Genomic DNA, 12,980 nt, shown 5'->3' on the forward strand with positions numbered 1-12,980 from the left:
GCTGTGTGATCTTCTTCCATTCTTGAGGTGGGGACTTTCGCTGATTTTTGGCGCATTTTTTTTGGTAGCGGAGAAAAGACGCGCAACGAAAGCCACGATGGTTAATCGCGTAGTGGAGGAAAGTTCAATAAATACGAGTCTTTCGCACCCAAAGCTATCAGTTGAGATTGAAGATCGTGTCTCGCAACATCACATTATAGTGAGTTAAGATCATCATAGGAAGTATTTGTAGGAAGTTTTTTTTTCATTTGAATTGTGAAGTGAATGATTTAATAAAAAAAGAAAACATTTTTCTTGGAGTAATATAGTGATCATAAGTGCTACCTTTGTGTCATCTGTGTGGATTAATTTTGTGGATTACGCCCAAAATGTGGATTTCCAGAATTCTTATTCTGATCGCAGGTAATGGATTTTTGTGAACGAGATCTCAAACCGCAAAATTGGCAGTAAAGATTATTTTGTGTGAAAATGTAGTGTGATGTTTTTTAGTTCGACACCAAAAATTTCTCTCTCGTCACTTTGAGAGCTCATTTGTGATGCAGTTGAAATCATTAATCTATTGAGTGAAAAGCTGTTAAACGGAAATCTTCCGCAATATAACCTGGATTCTCTTTGCAGTCTCAGTCGCAGCTACCACTGATGTACAAGACGAAGAGGCTGCAGAGAGTCAGCGCCAAGCGAGATATGCAAAGAACGATCGTCCACTCTTGCTAATTAGACCTGTTCAAACGCCACCCAAAGCTCACTCGTCTGCAGGTAAAATGGACATTTTTTTTTGCATTTTCTTTCTTGAGAAATTTATAATTTGTCTTCTCAATTTTTAGGATCATCTTTAGCATCAACCTTGTCATCGTTGTTGCCAAAATTTAATTTTGGCTGGGACTTCCTAGGTGGAGATGACAAACGACCTAGTCCACCTACAAAGGTCACCTACAAAATTATCCCTCCGCCAAGTACACCACATGTACACAATATCCCTCCACTAAGCTTTAAGAAGGAACCAACAGAACCAATTCTTTCGAAAGCAGTTCCCCTGTCTCAGCTCCATACAACCTTTAAGGCTGATTTTGATGCGATGCAGAAGAAAAAGAAATATCCAGCCTACAATCCCAAACCAACTGCTGATTTTTTAGCACTCCCCCTAAAACGTGCTGAACCTGAACCTATAATTCTTTCACCAAGGAATGTTCACACTGAAGCACCTCCTCATGTTCACCTATCGGACATCATTGTGGGAAAGCCAAGCAGCGATGGTGTTAACATTCCTCCACATGTAGAAGCCACCCTCATTGAGAACAATCAAGGAATTTATCATGATCTTACGGGAGAGATAAAGTTTGGGGATAAGAAAAAGGATTCTTCCTCTTGGGAATGGAATCAAGAACATTTGCAAGAAAAACTCGAAGGAAAACCTCTATCAGAACCGTATGAATTTGATTTTGGTGGACAAGATATTCTAATTGACTCAAAACCAATTAGCTTGAGTCCAGAACTTCTGCCAAAGGATCATTTTAAATTTAATCAAGACGTTGAACACGATCCAGACTTTTATTTGGCATCGGAAGATGTAATTAACATTGTCAGCCCTCCAAGTCGTAGCAAGAATAGCCTGAAGCACGATAAGGTGAGCTTTGCTCCAGCTGATGCCATTAATATTGTTCAACCTCCAACAAAGAAAAGTCGGAAGGATCAGCGAAGGAAGCAAAATTTAAAAATTGAATCAGAAATTCAGACAAAGAATCAGGTGCATTTTAAGGAGCAACCTGTATTTATTTCATCAACTCCTTTACCTCGAGGTGAGATATTTTTCAATGTTTTATCATTTTATATTGAAAATTTTTAAAAATTATATATTTTTTTCTCCAGAATTTCATCAAGAGGATATCGATTTCATAAAGTACCATCATCATCTTCCGATTCCTGAAGCACTTAGGGCTAACATAGGAAATACGTATGAAGTGATTGAAGACACTCGTGAAGATCATAAAAATCCCTTCTTATCAAATTATCATAAACATGTTAAGAATATTGGGGAAATTGAAAAGTACATGGAAGATGCAAAGAAAATGTACTTATCTTCAAATAGAAATGCAAAAGAAGCTCTAAAGTACACAATTGCCATTTTTCCAACAACTCCCAAGCCTCTCCTGAAGGATTTCCACAGAGATGTTCAAAAGGAAGAGGAAATTGAGATAATAACTGAAGGTTTTCCACCAAAAGACTTTGAATTGGCTGTGGGAAAAAATTATCACACCTACCATCATTCGGAGAAGAAGCCAAGGGTGTATCAGGATCGGGAAGAAAGGTATTTCAGTGGGACTGATAAGGAGGAAAAAAATAAAATCAACCTCGATGATATCTATGAAACAGATGAATACTTCCTGCCCAAGAGAGAGCCAGTGTATAATAAATTCTACTCAACTCCCACAACTTCTTTTCCACCAACAAGTCAAACATTCCACTTTCGTCCATCGGCGAGTATTAGTTTTGGGGAAGAAGATGGTCGAATAGGACATTTTGAAAGTTTAGAAAATAAGAAAGCTCCTAAAGCTTCCTATAAGCAGGATCAAGAGCTAAATAAATGGCCTCCAAAGCCAACATCTAGCAATGACGGAATTTCTGGATATACTAAATTATTCACTCATGAACATGAGGAAGAAAAGAAGCCATCTTTGTCGTATTTGCCAGAATTTACAAAGCTCAATATTCAGGCAAAGAACGCAACACAACACTTCTCATTGAATAAACATCAGCAGGAAAGCACAACAGAAACTATTGATACTGTCCATAATTCGAATTATAACTTCTTCCCCGGTAGCAATAATTATGTTCCTCCAATTGAACATTTCCCAGTGAAGTATGACACAAAGGATCACTCAAAGTTTACTTTTGAAACAAAGGATCACTCCAAGTTCAATTTAGACACAAAGGATCTCTCAAAGTTTAATTTAGATACAAAGGATCATTCAAAGTTTAATTTAGACACAAAGGATCTCTCAAAGTTTAATTTTGAAACAAAGGATCATCAATCTTATGCACAGCAATCCGATGATGATCATTTCTTCCTTAATCATAAATATCAACCTGATGAAGAACAGAATATTATTCCACTAACAGAAAACTACCCCAAAGAAGAGTATAAGCCAATTAATGAGGAAGAGGAAGAGTTCTTGCCTTCGAGCACACCAGCTGTGCCAAAGTTTACAGCATCTCATCAGGAATTTAAGGAAGGACTCAAAAATCGCAGTCCCAAACCCACATTCTTCATCAAGATTACCACAACATCTCCCCCGTTCTACAGAAGACCTAACCCAACGAGTATTTCCTGCGAGAGGCGATGCATCCAAACCACAGTGACCCAAGAGTACCTGCCAGTGTGTGGGAGTGACGGAAGGACATATTCTAATCGGGGGAAGCTTACTTGTGCCAATAACTGTGGAAAGGAAGGTAAGCAATAATTGCCAAAAAGAAAAATTTACAAGCAAAGAATTTTTAGAATTTTTTTTGAAAGTTCAAAGACGCTAAAAATGGGTTTGAAAATTAATTTGACATTTATTTACATGTTTGATGTAAATTTTGATGTTTAATAAGTTTTTTTTTTAACTTTTGACGTTTCCTTTCTAACATATGTCGTTGGTAATAAAGTCTAATATTTCTCGTACTTTTTAGCGTTTAACGTTTATTTTTCTAACGTTTAATATATTTATTAAAAAGTTTGAAATTTTTTTCCACGATAAGAGCTTTTAACTTCTAAAGAAAAGCCTGAACTTTTTAAACCTATAGAGACTTTAAAGAGTATTTAGACACCCAAATATTTTTCCTATCTACGCCACTATTATTCACAAGCATTCCGCGAAAGCTATACTCTACGTAAAATATTTAACCACAATTTCTTTTCCTTCAGACATCACCGTGAGTCACATTGGAAGCTGCACGCCATCAAAATAACTCATCGCTAGTCCCTAGAATATCTCAAAATCTATCACCTCAATTCACAATTGTCCTATTTATATGTATTTATTTGTCCTAAAATGTATGAAAATGAATTAAAAGTAAATTGAAATAAAAGCGCGCAAAATGCGCGAATGGAGGCTATAAAGGTCATGGTCTTACTTGTCCCCGTGAACTCAAAGATGGCGCTAAGAGAGTTCGCGCGCGCGCATTCTCGGGATTTCCTTTTCAATTTAAAGGAAAATTCCCTCTAACGGCCTTTAATGTGAGATCTCAGTGGGAAGAAGAAGAAGAAGTGAGAGAAGGAAAAACACGAAAATTGTTTTCCTTCCTACGTGTAGTCTTTGAAAAAAAAATTACTAGGCTTTTGCTTAGTTCTCTTGTATCATTAGTGAGTCTAGTCGTAGATAAAAAAATGTCTGTGTTAAGTGAACAGGTGAGTAGGGGGAAAGGAATAATGTGGGAAATGCGATTGAGCCTTGGTAGGAGTTTCCTTGATTTTTCCTGACGTATCTGGGGAAATCCATTTGAAAGATGCCACACTGCTGTATATATAGCAAATTGTGAGAGTTCCTCTCCGCACTATCACCAACACTGACCTTATCAGTTTCGGTCAGACTCGCGGGCAGCGATAAGTAAACTGCGATGCGAGAAGAACTCTCAGTGAGTGATTGAAAGTGTCTGGAAGTGGACTCATTGTCGTCTCTTGCAGAACTGTGATGTTCATCTGCACGCGGAAATTGAGGTGCTGAAGCAGGCGCTAGCTGAGAAGCAGACTCAGCTAATTGCAATGGAAACAGCCTGCATGCGTGAGAGCGATCGACAGGTAGAACTCGAGGATAGCATAATTGCATGGCAGGACAAGTATGACCGCCTATATGAGTCCCATAAGCGCGTTCAGAAAGTCAATCAAAATCTCGAAGATAAACTGCTCAAGTTGGTAGATAGGAATGCAAGTGAGAGAGCACAGCTTACCAGCGATGTGGCTACGCTCAGTGTCCGACTTGCTCAGGCCAACTACAACATAGCCAGTCTTCAGAGGGAAATTGTGAGTGCTACATCCTTGTTTCATTTATCCCTTCTCCTTACTTTCATTTGATTACCTTTCTATCGCGTAAAAAGCTCTTATCCTTCCTCTGAGCTTTAAACATCTTATAGCTTTATTTTATGAGTTTACTGACTCCTGCGTAATGTACGTCCTGGAGTTAAATCAGTATGCATTATTCAGGAACATCCAAACCGTTAGTTTTGTTTTTCTTAGGAATTTCTTTGAGACAATTAAATTTTTGCACCACAGTGTTACACTATCGAAGTTTAGCGTTAAATTATAAAAATTATTTTATTACTTTTATTATTATTTTATCACACCTTGTTATTATTTTTTTTTTAACATTTTTCGTGAAGATTAAGAAAATATTTATTAATTGATTAAATTTCAGGTATTTCAATCAATTAAAAAACTTTGATAAAATATTAGGATTAAAAAAAAATCTAAATTATTTTATAAATTCAATAAAAAAAATCATGCCGTCCCCGACTTTAATTGCTCTTTCATGATTCAAAAATTTGGATTCAGAAATGACTAATTTCCGAGAGCAATAAGAAAAAAGTCTTTCCTTCATTTATCTACAATATTATCTTTTAGATTGTTAATTTAATTTTATCTGTATTTCCTTTCCAATAGTATTTTCATTAACATTATGCTACCTATGAGGAATTTTTCCTTGTATGGCTCATCGATTAAAAAAATCGCAAAATGATTAAGTACACGTATAAATCACATTGAGATAGCAAAATTGCAAAAATGTGCTTCGGTTTGTATCAAAAGAATGCCCAAACAGCATTTTCTTGGCCCCTTTTGGTGAAGTTCTTTATACTTTTTTTATTGGTGCAAGAAGTACTTGAAAAATTCTTTTTTTTTTTCGTTAATTTAATTTCCGGTGAGACACTGTTAACGGAAGATCCAACTAAGCTGCAATAAAGTATAATATTGTGAGCATAGAGTTCAACATTTCAGTTTTAGAGGAAATGTGTCAGAAGGGTGAGGGAATGTTTTAGTGGAGAATGATAAACTGATGACATTTTCGTGGTCTTATCGTGGGCCATTGCGGGTCAATAAATTACACCGAGATCATCTCTCAACACTGAATTTTCCATCGCGTTTCCTTGCGCGGTCTTAACTCGGTGAAATTGTTTGCAATTGAGTTAGACAATTAAATTACGCCGATCTCACGTCTCGCGTGCGCTCCTTCTCATTCCCATCAATCCCAGCACATAACATTCCTTATGCCCTCGCTCTCTTGCGCCTTATCAGTGGCAATTTATATTTGATGTGATAATACCAAGACGCTGTTTGTGACAACAAACAATGTCACAGCGATAAATTCAACTGGAAATATATTTGCTGATGGTCTTCTTTCTCTCACGCCAGGAGCGCTACAAAATGGATATGAGCTTAGCAATTCAACTGCTGCAGTGCAAGCCAGATAGTTTCGTATCACAGAAGATATCATCGGTGAGTAACCACAAAAACGCCCTCAATGTACTCGGAAAAGTATTAAATTTTCTACATTTTCCTCGCTTTAAATTCCTCCTAAATATTTGTGGATTTTTCTATGAAATTTATTTATTTTTTTACTAAAATTTTAACAAAACAGACGACATTTGAATTTTCATTGTGTTAAAACGTAAAGAGCAAAAGACAAGAAGAAATAACTATTGATGGATTATTTAGTAAAAACAATTTAATTCCGAATCAATTTATATAAAAGCTTCAGTAAAATAGTGGTAGCACAATCAATTGGTATTCCTCATAAGATGAACACACCGAGAATTGAAAACATTGGAAAAGTTAAACCCCTATTGAATTTAAGTTCAACTTTTAAAAAAATCAATTTTCGATATGATTTTACAGTCAAAAGCCTAATTTTTAACTTCTTTCTCTAAAACAATGCGGCATTTTTTTCCTCTCTTAAATCTTTATTGGCAAAATTAGCCCCGGTCTCCCCTAATAAATTTATTTCTTAAAAAGAAATAGGTACCAAAATCTTAAGAGATCATAATTCTTAATTCAATAAAATAATTAAACAACAACACAAACATAATACTGATATTGAGGAATATCAAGTCTCATAACGTCTGCGCATTATCAATGGCCTTTCGCATTGTGGGAGTGTTTGGGTTGAATACTTTGCAATTCATGCTAAAAATATATTGTAGAAATTCCTGGTGTTAAAATTGATTTTTCCGCTTTATTTGCAACAGTCTTCTCTGCACCTCTCACACTCCTTTATTGTTACTATCCAGGATATTTCTCACAAATCCCACTAACATTGCAGGAAAAAATAAAATTTATTGAAAGGACATGGCAGCAAATACTCAGGAAATCTAAATCTGAGCGAAATCTAACGGGGGTACATTTCCTGAGTATTTGCTGCCATGTCCTTTTATGAAATAAAAGAACTTAAAAATGCTTTTTATATAAAACTTTACTAATCTATAAAAAAAACTTTGAAAAATTAAACTATTTTGGTTTAATATAAATTAATATAAAGTACATAAAACTATGTTAACTATATACAATTTTCACATATAGCTTCCGGCAGAAATTCAATCAAAGGTAGCATCTTACATGCGTCTAGATACAAATTCTCACTCAGACTCAGAAGGAAGCACAAGTGGAGCCATAGACGGAACATCGAGGTCCTACCGTGTCCTTCCAGCTTCAGACAGCCCCCCACCACTCTGTCCTTTTCCGCCCACTGCAATGGTGTACTCAATGCGCGGAATTGGTAAGTGTTAGTAGCTTTGGTGTCGTTTATTTCTCTAACCACCCTTCATTTAGCAGCTTTAGAGTGCACAGAAAATCACAAACGCGCTTCCTATCCGTATTTTCTTTTATACGTTCAATTTTATTGCACTAAAAAATATTTAAGAAGAAAAAACCACATAAAAGTGAAGAAACTTTCTAAAAGGACCTGAGTCCTTTTAGTCTTTTTTTTTATTTAAAAATCCTTAGAAAATTGTGTAAATAATTTGCTGAATTACACCCACATAAAAGTACCTAATATTGATGTAGAGATATAGCATTTTGAGTTATTTATGGTGAGGCAATTTGCATGTGAGTTCAACAGGTGAGCAGTGAGATTTTTATTTTTTCCCTTTTTACGCACCCCTCTATAAATATGATATCGAACTCGGAACTTTTATATTAAAGGATAAAATAAAATAACAATTTGTCTCTCTAATGTGAAATTGTAAAATTTTTGGGAAAAGTCGTAAAATATAAAAGTTCCAGATCGATCAGCTAATTCACAGCTTTCTTCTCAGCATGATCACGTATACTTCTTTAACTGTTGGTGCTTATTATTATCTCCCAAAATCAAATGTATAATTCAATCATAAGGGCCACAGGCTAATTCATCCTTTTTTCCTCAAAGCAGATGCCGCCCAAAGTCCAGAGGGACAAGATCAAGTGATCACGCCATCGACAATGGCTAAATTTCTCGAGGATGAGCTCAAATCGAGTGAGATAAAGCACTGTGAGAGTTGCCAATGTACCACAAAGGATCTCACTGTACTACCGGATACGCAGAAAACATACACCGTCGGTACGCAAACTCTCCTCCATGGGGAGGCTAATAATTCTCTGTGTTTGCGCTGCAACAGCAACCTCAACTCACCATCTCGCACCAATAGCCCCTATATCATGAAGCTGGTCAAGTCCAGCGATAGTGTTATTAGCGAAACAAAGAGTAGTGTATCTAATTCCACGCAAAATGAGAAACTCTTCACGCCCGTAAAGAAGGAGGAACTTATGGTTAATCCCATTCTTGGGCATCATCGTATTTGCGATCGTACGAGTCTCAAGAGTCCAATGGAACCACTTACGGATCCAGCAGATGTTGCTGAAGCGGATAAAAGTGCAGCTGCTTTGCCACAAACACCAGATATGAAGACACCCAAGTCCATTAGTAGTCCGGATAAGGGGGCTGGTACGATGGGTAGCACAAATAGCTTATGGAGCAAAACCAGCAGTTCAGAGGGCAACAAAATGTTTGAAACATTTAATAGGAATCTTATTAAAACCATTAAGGTAAGTTTTAAGATTTCCTATCACAGTTAGAATGCACCTAGATTTGGGATGAAATTCACTACCAAAACCAGCATAATTGCCTTAACCTAGGTCAAAGTTTAAAAGCTATGTAAAGTTTCTCGAGCTAAGTCTAAGTTCTTAAAAATAGATCAAATTCATTAAACTAGGCCTGATATTTTTAAACAAAGATTAAGTTTCTCAAGCTAGGCTTTAGTTCTTTAACAAATCTAAGTTTTTTTTTTCAATTTTTTTAAGCAAGGCAGCTATAGCTCCGATTCAGACTTGCTAAACCTTAAAGCCCAATAAGGCCCTATCTTTACAAGGCTTAATCCTAGTCTAGGAAACTTATTAAGCCTAATTTAAAAATTCAGGCCTGACTTTAAAAAAAAAATGGGCCTAGCCTAACCAACTTTGACTTCTTATAATAAATATGCCTAGATTAACGAACATTAAGCTAGCTTTTAAAACTTAAGCCTGATTAATGAATCTTAAGCGGGTTATGTAGCGAATTTTACCCTCTGTCTCCCAAAGAGTGGAGTCTTGGTGCATTCTTGTCAAAATTTGATTAATTCTTCATCACTCCTTTGTACAAAAAAAATTAAATTTAAGTTATAAAAACTTCCTTAAAGAGAAAGAAAATTAAATATTCTCTCCTCTAATTTACAGTCTGAAAATCCAAAGATAAATGGGCCACGTCTGTGCTCGGTGCGCATTCAGAATGGCTCAACGAATATTCTATTGAACGGAGCTGAGGCCAGCGTAGTGCCCGTCGTATATACGCGACGTTCACGCTTCTTGGATGAGGAGCTGGATGACACAAAGGAAGTGATCACGACGCAGGAAGGTACCTGCGATACAGCAAAAATATCCATGGTGATGGCAAATGGGAACAAAACGGACTCGGAAAAGTGTCTCGAAGTAGCGCAAGGTGAAGATGGGAAGGATATAAAGAAATCCATGAAATCTACGGGAACGCAATCGAGTTCAGTGTCGAGTGACACGGAAATGCAGGAGACTGTCCTCCTGCGACGACAGCAGCTGACTCGCGTTGCGGAATGGGTTCAAACGACACAGCTGGATAGAAGGATACCGTCGGATGCGTCTCCAGGTGTAAATAACAATGTAGAAGCACAGCCAGAAGCAATGCACGTGAAAATTCACTGTGATGAGAAGAAGATTGTGGAGGAGGAGCAGGGCACGGGGCATGAGGCGGAGTGCACGAATGGGAATGAGAGGGTGCCCAAGACCGTGGATTTTGCCCAAATGGAGTACAATGTGAAGCAATTTCTGCTGAAGCAGAACGAATGGTCAATTCACAACAAACAAGCACCAATTCTCAATAAACCGCACAGAACTGAAACAAATCTGTAGGACGTCCCAATGTGGTAGTTGATTCTCAAAATCCGCATTTACTTGTGAATTTCTAAACTGACCACATAAAAAGACTTCCAAGTTAGGATCCAATTTAGTTTTTTTTTTTTCATTCCGCAAGTAAGCATTCCCACAATCCTCGCATTTTACAAATATAAATTTTATTTTTTATAATTTTATTGTATTTTTTTTTGTTATTTAGTGTATAATTTAGTTAATTTTTTAATTTTATTTTTCTATCAATTACATCATTTTTTGTGATTTTGGAATTCAAGCTTTGATTTTTCTAAGCTTGAATTCTTTAGGATATTATGGATTTTATCATTTATACCAAAACCATCGTGTGAATAAAAATTAATTAGGTACCCATCTTTTATTTTATTTATGCGCACATCTAATGCCCAAAAATAAATTTTTAAAATTTGTTTTTATTAAAAAAAAAACATTTTGTTTATTTTCTAATGTTTCTTTTTTAGAAAAATACTTTTATTTAAGAACTTATCTGAATTTTTTAAGAAGAAACAATTTTTCAATCACAGTTGATGCATAGCTTCAAATCACAATATCGCTGATTGCAAAATAATGGCAATGAAAAAATACGCGACGGAGAAAATCCAAGAAAAAAGGAAAAGTTTTTGGCGTGAATTATATTCTTTTAATTTGTGAGCTTCCAAAATGTATTTAAAAGTTTTTTAATGAGAAAAAAATGAATCATTTTTGCCAAATTTAAAGAAAAATATAATTACCTATTCCACCTCTGTCTTCCTCTTTTGATTTTCACGCAAAACTTATTTCGCGAAGATTTTTTTTAGAATGAAAATTAAAAATCGTTTAATCTTAATATCGCAAAAATATCATTGTAGAAAAAAAAACTTTTGAGCATATAATTGGCTTTATCCTTCCGAAAGGATAAAAGCTAAAAAAAAAGAAAAGTTAGAAGGATATTACATCACAAAGACGAAGAAAGGTGTTCTCTGCAACATACTCAAAAGACATTTAATATTAAAAAGCAAGAAGATGAAAAAAATCGAATGAATATAAAATGCTATATAGTCGATAGAAGGGTGAGATAAAGAAAGAAAAAAAAAAGATATCTTATGTACCACATACATATATTTTATTATGTAAACAAATGAAATTTTAAATAAGATAAAATATGAAAAGAAAACAAGCAACAAATTTTGAAATAGTAGTCCCCATATTACAATTCCTTAGTAATCATTAGTAAACTTCTATCATAAGGAGATTATAATTTTATATTTTAATCTCCCTGCTTCTAATCCATAAATATGCTACGGATTATACAATATAAAGGAATTTAAATGAAAAAAAAAAAACATTCAAACGGGATGAAAATTTAAAGTTAGCTAACTTTTGAACTGCTTTTGAAGTACTAAAGAAAATATTTTAAAAAAAATCGTTTTATTTTGGCCAAAAAAATAATCTATTGATTTCTATTACGGTCAATATGAGGACTGGTTTACTATTTTTTGCAATATTTTAATACAAATTTGTATTAGGACGTCACAAAAGATATAGTTTAACCACTCTAAGATTTTATTTTGGCTTGATAATCAATATATTTATTGTAAAAAAATCATCTATCTACATTCCATTTGTTGCCTCCTAAACAAACCTATATCCAATGCACTACATGAGCTTCTATCCTTCCCTGTGAGATATCTTTAAAAAAATATATTTTAAGATGATTTTTATGTTGTGTTTATGTGTGACTTTGTTAAGTTTTGCATAATGTCTTGTCATCTACAAAAAAAAACATTCTCTAAATGCTGAAATATCTAAATTTGATAAAGGTAAAGGTTTATTCATAATTCGGAAGTTTATTAACTAAATAAACCAAGCATGAAATCCACTACTTAGTTCGGCTTAGTCCGTTATTTAAAACAGGCTTAATTTTTTAAACTAGGCTTAAATTTTAAGGGTAGAAGTTTTTTAGGTTAGGCTTAAGTTTTCTCAAACTAAATTAAAGGTTTTTACGCAGGGCTAAAGCTTTTTATGGACAAGTTTTTATAAGGTTTAAAGGTGAGGTCAGAGCTGAATGCCTAGCTTAATAAACATAAGCATAACTTTAAAAAAATTTCGGCTCAGCTTAAAGAAATTAGGCCTAGCTTGAAAACTTGGTGAAACGTATGAGGAAACTTAACTCAAGCCTAAAAAAATAAGCCAGAGTTTAAAAAACTTAGGCCGGATTTAGTTTGTGAATTTCATCTCTAGACAGAGTTTATTTGCAGTCAAATCTTTTTGAAAACTCCATACATTGAAGATGATCACAACAAGCATTTAAATCTATATCTTAAGAGACTTTGGAAGAAAATAAATTAAGGAAAAAAATGTGAATGAAACAAGCTTTCAAGCTGATTTGCTCAAATTGTCAGAAGCTTATTTTTTGTAAGACAAAAAAGCACCTCTTCTAGTCTCTCTAATGCACAAAGGCATTTTGTTTGTGACTATATATTTTTTACCCAATAAGCATTTTCCAACATTTGTGGTGAACAACATGTACGAAGCGAAAACATGAAAAACTGCTGTTTTCTTATGTTCA

The 12,980-nt window shown here is 34.9% G+C and overlaps 2 protein-coding genes across 4 annotated transcripts; both read left to right on the top strand.

Annotated features, from left to right (window-relative positions):
• Positions 1–156: 156 nt before the first annotated feature.
• Positions 157–4,099, top strand: LOC129792575 (uncharacterized). Its single transcript, XM_055831771.1, has 5 exons — positions 157–402; positions 619–756; positions 825–1,796; positions 1,867–3,447; positions 3,905–4,099. The coding sequence occupies exons 1-5, from the start codon at positions 369–371 to the stop codon at positions 3,946–3,948; spliced, it is 2,769 nt and encodes a 922-aa protein (XP_055687746.1). The 5' UTR covers positions 157–368; the 3' UTR covers positions 3,949–4,099.
• Positions 4,100–4,218: 119 nt separating this feature from the next.
• LOC129792596 (tight junction-associated protein 1) lies at positions 4,219–11,444 on the top strand. Of its 3 annotated transcripts, none has more exons than XM_055831807.1 (6): positions 4,219–4,387; positions 4,664–4,999; positions 6,383–6,466; positions 7,547–7,748; positions 8,394–9,046; positions 9,713–11,444. In XM_055831807.1, the coding sequence occupies exons 1-6, from the start codon at positions 4,367–4,369 to the stop codon at positions 10,415–10,417; spliced, it is 2,001 nt and encodes a 666-aa protein (XP_055687782.1). In that variant the 5' UTR covers positions 4,219–4,366; the 3' UTR covers positions 10,418–11,444. The 3 variants fall into 3 exon arrangements, with proteins under 3 accessions (XP_055687782.1, XP_055687784.1, XP_055687785.1); XM_055831809.1 differs by having other exon boundaries at positions 4,224–4,387; positions 7,547–7,742; XM_055831810.1 differs by lacking the exons at positions 8,394–9,046; positions 9,713–11,444 and having other exon boundaries at positions 4,224–4,387; positions 7,547–8,387.
• The last annotated feature ends 1,536 nt before the right edge of the window (positions 11,445–12,980 follow it).

Source organism: Lutzomyia longipalpis, chromosome 3 (genome assembly GCF_024334085.1).
Source record: "Lutzomyia longipalpis isolate SR_M1_2022 chromosome 3, ASM2433408v1".
Lineage (NCBI taxonomy): Eukaryota > Metazoa > Arthropoda > Insecta > Diptera > Psychodidae > Lutzomyia > Lutzomyia longipalpis.